Source organism: Vipera ursinii, assembly GCF_947247035.1.
Source record: "Vipera ursinii genome assembly, chromosome: 6".
In the NCBI taxonomy this organism is placed as follows: Eukaryota; Metazoa; Chordata; class Lepidosauria; order Squamata; family Viperidae; genus Vipera; species Vipera ursinii.
In genome coordinates this window covers 44,920,324-44,929,450 of record NC_139515.1, presented here as the reverse complement: position 1 = coordinate 44,929,450, position 9,127 = coordinate 44,920,324, and the positions used below count along the sequence as shown (strand labels likewise).

Genomic DNA, 9,127 nt, shown 5'->3' with positions numbered 1-9,127 from the left:
GATTTGCTCAGGAATTTTCCGGTAGGTGCATGCCTGATACAGGTCGTGGTCCAGGCCCTCCTTGAAGCAGTGGATTAGCAACTGCTCCTTGTCTTATTTTGCCTGTGACTTTTCAGAACTCCTGGACAAACTCTTTTGCTGGTCGGCACCTTTGCTTTAGGTCGCGTATTTCCACTTTAGTTTGTCTTCAAACGTAGACCTCAGCTCTTCCAGGAAAATGTCTATGTTTCCAAGTTCCAGTGTGTCTTCATCATGAAGACTGGTCACCCATTCTGCAGCCTCCCCCTCTAGATTTGTTGCCGTTGCATTCACCATCACCCTCTTATTAGGGTAGGCAGGAGTGTAGCGATCTAGGTGAGCCCACACCTGGTTCATGAAGAACATCAGCTTATCTGGATCTCCATCAAAGGTGGCTCTGATTGGCAGTGGGTCTGCAGGGGGTGGAGAAACCCAGTACACTGGACACCAGTCATGCCGCTGGTACTGAAGCTGTGGCTGAGGTTGAATCTATCTCTGAAACCCTCTCGATTGCCCTACTGGGCTTGCAGCTCAGCGGTTCCCAACCTTTTCTATACCCTGCATCTCTAGAATGCTTCTGATATATTCTTGCTCCCCTTACAAAAGTTTGAAATAACGGCAACAAATTATGCATATACACTATAATTTTGAAAACCCAAGTTTTCACACCCCCTGAAATATCATCTTGCACCCCTGGTTGGCAACCCCTGGCATAAGAGATAGAGAGCTGTGGGAAGAGACCAAGGGGAACTCAGCAGCCTTCTGTACCAGAAATCTTCCTCTGCTCGGTAGAGATCCCTGATGGCTAGAGCTTCCTCCCATGCCACTGTCCTGTCAGACTTGTCCACATGGATTTTTGGTCAAGCCCCAGCTGGTGGAACTCTGTCCCTAGACTGGGCAGCTGTCTGCTTTTCATCTGCAGGAGTTGTGCCAGGATTAGCCATTGCTCCTTTCTTCTCTACCTTGGAATCTTCACTGAGTCTTTACCGTCCTCCCAAAAACATTGAGTAGGCGGTTGGGGCTCAGGACCCAGAAGATTGCTCCTAGATAGCCTTCTATCTTAGAGCAGTAAAAAGTTTAGGGAGGGTTGGTTTAATGCAGAGGTCCCCAACCTTTTGGGCACCTGGGACTAGTTCTGTGGAGAGAGGCTTTTCCGTGGACTGGAGGGTGCATTGTTTTGTGTGCTGCCTGCATCCCATGGATGGGGCTTTGCTTGTTTGTGTGAACCGGTTGCTGGCATGCTGTGGCCCAGTACCGGTCTACAGACCGGGGCTTGGGGACCCCTGGTTTAATGCCAAGGTTCTGACTAATGAAACCAAATAAATCAGAACTCCAACGCTTGGAAGTTTTCCCAAAGCACATATTTATTGGATACATAATATCGGTACTGTAAAAACTTAAACCAACTGTAAAATTCCCCTTAGGGATTCAATGTAACTAAATGTAACAATTCCCTCCCCTCTATTATGCTATAGATCATGCTACCCAGTGCTTTTTTTTTTTTTTGGAAGAAAAATAAAGGTGCCGGAACTCACACACGTCAGACAATCTCTGTCTACAAACTTTTATTACTTTCTTTGCCCACCCAGAGTTAAATGAAGTGAAGCATTCGATATTGTATGTAAGGTTTTGAGTGATGTAGTGGAGCTGCGCCATGCCTTGTGTCTTCATCATGCCTTCAGGCTGATAGAAATTGTATATTTCTATTTCATGGGAAGTAATCCTTAAGCATCCTCCTGTGCCCCTAGTGCAATTTTTTGTCTTGAGGAGTTGAAGAAAAAATTCAGCTCAAAAAGTTTAGTTGGCTAGAGCACAACACATGCAGCAAGCTGAGTCCTTGAAAAGCCTTTAGGACCCAGTTAGTTGCAGAAAGATTTTATTTCCTCGGTTCATCCCTTTCCCATACTTTCCAGCCTGGAGTCAAGGTAAGTAACTCACAGATTTTGCCACCTTCTTTCCAGGCATGCAGTATATTTAGCAAACTAAGCTGTTAAAGGGGATAGAGATTGGAGGGCAGAAGTGAGGAATTTAATTTCAACACTTAATTGAGGGTGGGGGAGAGATAGACCAGTCTATCAATCCCAGCTTTTTTTTCTTTATTGAAGAAATGTGGAGTTGCAGGGAGAGGAGGTAAAAGCAAGGAAAGGTTTTTGGAAAATTTACCTGAAGCTGCCACCTTAGCATGTAAGGTCTGGTTTCCCAAAGCCTAGCAAGAGCCAGGAGAGAGGTTTGCAGTCTTCTGGTAGCCAACCGAGCAGGACAGAAAGCTCTGAAAGGCTAGGAAACCCATCCTGTTTTTGCCCCAGAAGGGCAGTGGCAGAACCAGGAAAGGCAGGCACACCCAATCTTTTCATTCCCCATTGTTTATTGCTAGCAAGTCAGTCGGTTATACAGTGGGCATGAGTGCAAGCATGGAGTGGGAAGTAGAGCATGGGATATATTGTGTTGAGGGAGGCTTTGGGAGGCCCAAGGCAGGTGGGCTTGTGCCTGCATTAGGCCTCCCAGGATCTCTCCCACCCCGAGGCACCCCATGCTCCACTTATTGACCTGAGAGTTCAACAAATACACTAGGGAGAGCAGGGATGGCTAGTTGTTACTTGAGTTACTTCATTTAATGTTTTCCTGACTTCTGACCCTAATGGGCAAGCTCCATTAGGATTGTAATTTAAGGACCACCTGTACTCCACAGAGTATTCCAGGAGTTGCTACTCTCTGGCAATGCTAATCAGGGATGGTTTGTATCATTTGCTCCTTCTGTGTCACCTTATATCCTTCCCCCAAACCTGGGCTAGTTTTGTGTCAAGGATTTAGCAAAATTTCAAAATTGCTCTAGGTCAGACATGTCAAACCCGTCAAACACGTGATGTTGTGCAACATATCAGAACTTTTTCCCCATTGCCTGGGATGCGTCCGCTCTGCGGGCCGGCAGTTTGACACCCCTGCTCTAGGTCTAGGCTCATGTTCAAAAATAATTACAGGTGGTCAGATGCATAGGAGTGGTTATGTCAAACAGAAGTACAAGGGCAGCTTTGTCCTTTATCATTTCATACCTCTCTGTACCTGCAAAATGTTAGTTGGGCAACTTGATAGGTGGCTAAATTCAAAATCTACACTTGATTATATTCACTTATTCCTACCTCTCCATTTGCTAAAGAAAGTTATTGTTTTTTCCCTAACAATAGATGATGTTGAGTAGGAGAGGAAACAAACCACAAGAATCAACACTTTCCTAAACTTGTCCTAGGGAACATTGGAAAGTTATTACATACTAGCCTCATTGTTGAAGCTATGATGGCAATTAAAAGTATTCCACTTTTCCGCTGCATCATGAACTGAAGTGAAGCACTTAATTTAAATCCATCTGGCTTTGCATCCAAGTTTCTACAGTGACTAACCAAATACATATGGAAAGCCCAGAAGTAAGATATTAGCATCCAGCTGTTTCTAGCAATTGCCATTTTTTTTAAAAAAAACTATACTATGGTATTGGCTTCATGATTTAAACTGACAAGATTTGGAAAGGAACTCAGTGGTTTTTTTCTAACTTCCTGAATTTGAGCTGGGCTCCTCAAATCATGGTCCTATAATATTTCTTTCTAGAGATGGATCATGCTCAGATTCTAAGAAAGATTCTGTTTAATAAACTCCCACTGTCAGAGTATCCCTCATTTCAAGTTTGGATCGCCTTACAGTAAAGCTTCTGATGCACCTGTTGGAGCTTAGAATAAAGCTATACTTTTTTCCCCCTCCAGATGACAGTCCTTTAAATAATTGAGGAACGCTGTCACTTCTCCCGCTGGCTTTCTCTCCAGACTAAACATAGCCATTTTTAAACTGTTATTATTGGATTTCGTCTTCATATTCTTCATGTAAAGCTTATAAATGATAGTTATCCTCTCCACATCTTATAGCGGAGGATCCCACAAATTAATTATGAACTGTACGAAACCCACCGGTAAAGCTGAGTTCTGTCTTGTCCTGCATCTACGCCTAAATTAACCTCTATGCAGACTTTATTAGATCTTCAGACATTCTTTTCCTCATAATTTTTATAGCAGGAACAATTGCCGTTAAAGAACCGTTATTCTCTCGCAGTTCTTCGTTGAAGCACAACTGACCTCCTCAATTTCCTGACGGCGGGGGACTACAATTCCCAACGTGCACTTCGCTGCCCCTTTTATGATGCTCCTCTGCCCCCCCCGCCGCCGCCGCCGCCGCTACCCTTTGAGGAAGGGGAAGAGTAGAAAAAATTAAGTCTCGCGAGAGTCTTGAGAGCAAAGGGGAAGGGTGGTGTTTCGCGTACAAGTTTGGGGTCTGACTGGGCCGTCGCGCCACTTCTTAAAGGATACCGAAAGTGAGCGGTACGTCTGTGGGCGGGCCAGCTCGAGGCGTTTTCTTCTGCGGCCCAGTTAGCGCTGAGTAACTCTTAATGGCGGCTTCAGCGGCTGAGGAGAAGGCGGCGACCCCGAGCGACCTCTCGCCGAAAGAGGAAGGGGAACTAGAGGACGGAGAAATCAGCGACGACGACAATAACGATGCCCCCCCTGAACCCAGCGGCAGAGACCGGAGTGGCGCACGGGGCCCCTACGCTCGACGGAGGCCGCCTCCCGACCTGCGAAACAGCCTCCCGTCCTCCTCTCGCCGTTTCCCTCATTTGCGCCACCAGCCTCCCCCGGAACTCGGACACGGCCATGGGCACGGCGGAGGCGGCGGCTACCGGCTCAAGGAGCCTTTCCGTCCCCAGCCGCCTCCTTCCTCCTCATGCTCGCGGCTGCCACCCGGCCCGCACCCCGACGCCGGCCCGAGACTCTCCTTCTGGGAGCGCAGCCACAACGCGCTGGACCGGTTTCGTTTTCGAGGCAGGGCCTACCGGGGCGGAGGCCGCTGGGGTAGGAGCCGAGGTGGCAATTCCCCTGGAAAGCCCACGGGAGGAGGAGGAGGTGGCGGCGGCGGATACGGCGGCGGCAGCCAAGGCTGGAGGGAGCCTTCGCCTCGGAAATGTATCCTTGTCACAACTGGTGCCTCTTGCTGCTGCTGCTGTTTTATCTGGAGGGAAGGGGTGCTGTGCATGAAACGAGTGAAATTTGCTCTCTTCGTTTTAAGTCTGATTCTGAGTGTCTGTTAGCTAATACAGAGCGATAATTCGGGAGAAATCCTTTTGCTGTCTGCTTGCTCAAAGGTTGGGTGGAGACCAGTGACGACATCATAAAGCAGGGGTCTTCAAACTTGGCCCTTTTATGACTTGTGGACTTCAACTCCCAGAATTCCTCAGCCAGCTTTGCTGGCTGAGGAATTCTGGGAGTTGAAGTCCACAAGTCATAAAAGGGCCAAGTTTGAAGACCCCTGTCATAAAGAGTCGAGGGCTCTTTCTAGTCGGAGGGTAATGGAAGGTCTGAATTGCAGAGTTGTTGAGGTTTGCCGAGAAGAATGGGAATAGTGCTCTCAACAGATCCAGAAGTCAGCGGGTTGGGAAAGCTGATCTAGAAACAGGAAATGTGCAAACACACGAATATTTGCAGAAGGGGGGGGGGGGACATGTTTTCCTAGACTTTGAACCGCTTGGAAAGCTGCGGTAGAATTGAACGTTAATAGAGACTGGAAAGATTCGTTGCTTTCAATTCGCTCTGTTTTGTTATTAGCTTTGAAATGTTTAAAACAATTTCATATTTATGCAGATTATTAAGTTCAGTTTTGGAAGAGTTTATTAGTGCCAGGAGCCCTGTGGGATATTGTACAATAATCGTTTTTTTTAAAAAAAAAAACATGACCATTGGCTGTGTTCTAGTTCTAATGTGATTAGGATAGTATTTAATTTGTTATTTATAAACGTTCAAGTATTTGGTAGGAATAATTCAGGGAGGTTTAGTGTGCAACTTTGTATACTATATTGATATTAGTATAATATGATTTCTAAACAGTCAAAGGATTATACTGCAAATTACATAGCTTAAGCCTGTGTTACTAAGAATATATGGAGCATGTGACCTGCATTGGCCCAATTAGGTCAGCATATTAACACAGAATTCTGGTAGATTTTTGTTGCACTTGACTAGAGGCTTTATATCTTTTCATTGAAGGTGCATTTAATGAGTTTGAGCTGATATTGAATATCATTGCCAAACGTTACAACCACTTATTACTTAAATGGCATATATTGAAGATCTGTTTTTGTTTGGATTGGTTTTAATTATGTAGTTTTATTCATGCAACTATGGAGCAGGATGTAGTTTTGGTCTGTGTTATTTGCATTTCAAATATATGAAGAATCACCGAGAACCTCAGAAGCTGTTCTTGAATGGGAATTCTCTTGCAGTTTATCTTTATATTATTTTGAATAAAAATACCTAAAGACAGTCTCAAACAACATATGAGACTTCCTCATCTATTGCTTTATTTTTCGTATAGTTTAGTGGATGCACCAATAAATTGAGTTTTATTCAATTATATTTTAAAAGTGTAAAATTGCTTTAAATAGTTTTACATGATCATCTTGGCTTATGAGAATTATTTCAACATTACAAATAGAATAGCCAGCTTAAATTTAGCTAAATTATTGATATCTGTATTTGAAACTGCCCTGCCACTAGGCCATTGGATTGATAATTTGCAAAATGGGATAATTCAATAGAAGAGAGTTCTATTTGTCTATTGGTCTAAAGCCAGTTTGGTGTAGTGGTTAAGACTCCAAGTTAAAAAGCATGAACATGAATTTAAGTCTTCTCTTAGCCATGAAAGCTAGCTCGGTGTATTTGGACAAGTCACATTCTCAGCCTGACTCGCCTCACGCAGACATGTCAAACTTGCAACATCACGTGACGTCGCAAGACGTATCGGGGACTGTTTAGCTATTGCCAGAAAGGGGGTGGGGCAGCTTCCGGATGATGTGTCTGGCCTGCGGGCTGGCAGTTTGACATCCCTGCCTCACAGGATTGATGTGAGAAAAGTAGAAGGAGGAAGGTGTGTTGGATATGTTCGCCACCTTGGGTTATTTGTAAAAATAAGGCAGGATACAAATAGATAAAAATTTAGCAATAAATAATATTTTAATAAGATAAATATTGAAGAACTTATACATATTTTATCTTAATTATCAAATAGCTAAGTCAGACTTTCTTGTACGTTTGAAGCTTCCAATTTTTATCAGTTCAATTACTCCTGTATAAAACCCTCTGGTTTATAGTTCTTCAGTTCTTCTAACATATAGTTTAGGATGCTTTGTAATTAAATATAAGAAAACCTGCTGAAAAGTGTAAATGTGAGCCATTAAGAAGTATAAATAACATCAGAATTGAAAGTGAATAGTCAATATCTACCAATATCAAGAGCCTACGTTTGACTTGGCAAATAAATATGAAAGATTGCATATATAGAAAATTTACACACAGTAGAATAAGTTGTTTTTGTATGAGATAAATTTGAATTGTGTTGCAGAATTATTTTGTAGCCCCATATCTTGACACTATGTCCATTAGTACTTTTTAGATCTGATTACTTGCCCAAATTCCTAGCAGACGTCAAGAAAATATCTCTTGGGATGTGTACTGAAGCTAGACATATTTCAGATGAGAAATTATCAAACTTGATTGTGGCAATATCTTCAGGGGATATATCTAAAGTGCCAGAGAAGAAGCAGGTATAATGAAGAGCCACTCAAAATTTATTAATGGTGAATAAATCTGAATTTGTTACAGTATAATATGTTCTCTTTATTATGAAAATATTTTCCTTCCTTCCTTCATCTGTAGAAAGTAGGAAGGTTGGAGGGAAAGAGGAGGAGAAGTGGGGAGAAACGGGAGGGGAGTGGTGAGGGAAAGAGGAGAGGAGAGGAAGAGGGAAGTAGGAAAGAAAGGAGAAAGGGAGAAAGAAAGTAGAGAAGAGGGAAGAGAGAGAAGGAGGGTGGATACAGTGAAAGGGGAAATGGACGAGCAGCACCCAAACTTACGTGTATGTATTTATATATGGCGATATGTTTGTTGACTTGTTTGTGGAAGAAATGGGAAAATAAAATTGAATATAAAAAAAGAAAATATTTTAGAATATATAATGGTGTGAGCATGCAATAAAATCTCTTAATACTGAACATTGCACTTCAATATTGGCATATCTTCATTATAATGGTATCAATAAATGTATCCTAGATAAATTCTTTAATTAATGAATCAGCCAAAACATTTGGAAAGTCCCCATCTCGCAAGCAGAACTATTCTTCTAAAAATGATAACTCAGTTGAAGAGAGTTTTGAGGACCTTTTGTTGAAATACAAACAGATTCAACTAGAACTTGAATGTATTAATAAAGATGAGAAACTGTCTCTGAATAATAAAGAAGACAGTGCTCAGCAAAGCAACAGTGAAGTGGCCAGTTCAGAGGACCGAGTAACAATTGAGAATGTCAGTATTACAAAAGATGCTGCAAATGAAGTGTCTCCTGAGGAGAATAAAGTATTAACTTTTCAGGCATTTGAACTGAAACCTCTTAGGCAAAAACTGCCCACACTAGCTGAGAGGAGCAAGTTGAAAAAAGCAAAAGATGGAATAAAAGAACATTCACAGAAAAATGACCTGGATACCAATGAAGGTAATAAAAAATACATGATCTGATTATATGCAACCTTTTTGAAATTAAATTTCATTTTAAAAATATTTTTCAATGAAAAAAGTTTAAATTTTACTAGAAATAATTTATTTATTTTTTTTTATTTTTATTACATTTATATCCCGCCCTTCTCCGAAGACTCAGGGCGGCTTACAAGCTTAGCAGTAAATAATGCTTAGAAACATTTTGATTTATTAAGATATTTTCTGCTTATTGGAATTAAGCTATCAATTTTGAAAAAGCCAATAGTTCAAGTAAAATATATTAAAATTGAATCATAGAACTTACAGATTAAAAGTTTCTTTGATGTAGGCTTCATTCACATAACAAACTAAGTATGGGTTATTTTAATTTTGATTTACTGAATTAAGCCAATTGGCTGGGTTTGCATAGTTCAAAGTCATAAAAACAATAGCAAAGGTTAAAATTAACTAGATTTATGTTATATGTATACCACGAAACTTTCTTTTTCCACATTCCTGAACATCGTTTATTCAATATATACAATCATTTT

At 41.8% G+C, this 9,127-nt stretch overlaps 1 protein-coding gene across 6 annotated transcripts in view; it reads left to right on the top strand.

The window, feature by feature from the left end:
* The first annotated feature begins 4,300 nt into the window (after positions 1-4,300).
* ZFC3H1 (zinc finger C3H1-type containing) overlaps positions 4,301-9,127 on the top strand; it is a 54,365-nt gene continuing 49,538 nt past the window's right edge. For all 6 annotated transcript variants that reach the window (XR_014492883.1, XR_014492884.1, XR_014492885.1 and 3 more), the window contains exons 1-2: positions 4,301-5,018; positions 8,182-8,595. Coding sequence is in view for 2 of the 6 variants with exons in the window: in XM_083365938.1 (XP_083222064.1) it covers positions 4,448-5,018; positions 8,182-8,595 (985 nt within the window). In the remaining 4 variants the exon portion in view is untranslated. The remainder of the gene's footprint in view (positions 5,019-8,181; positions 8,596-9,127) is intronic.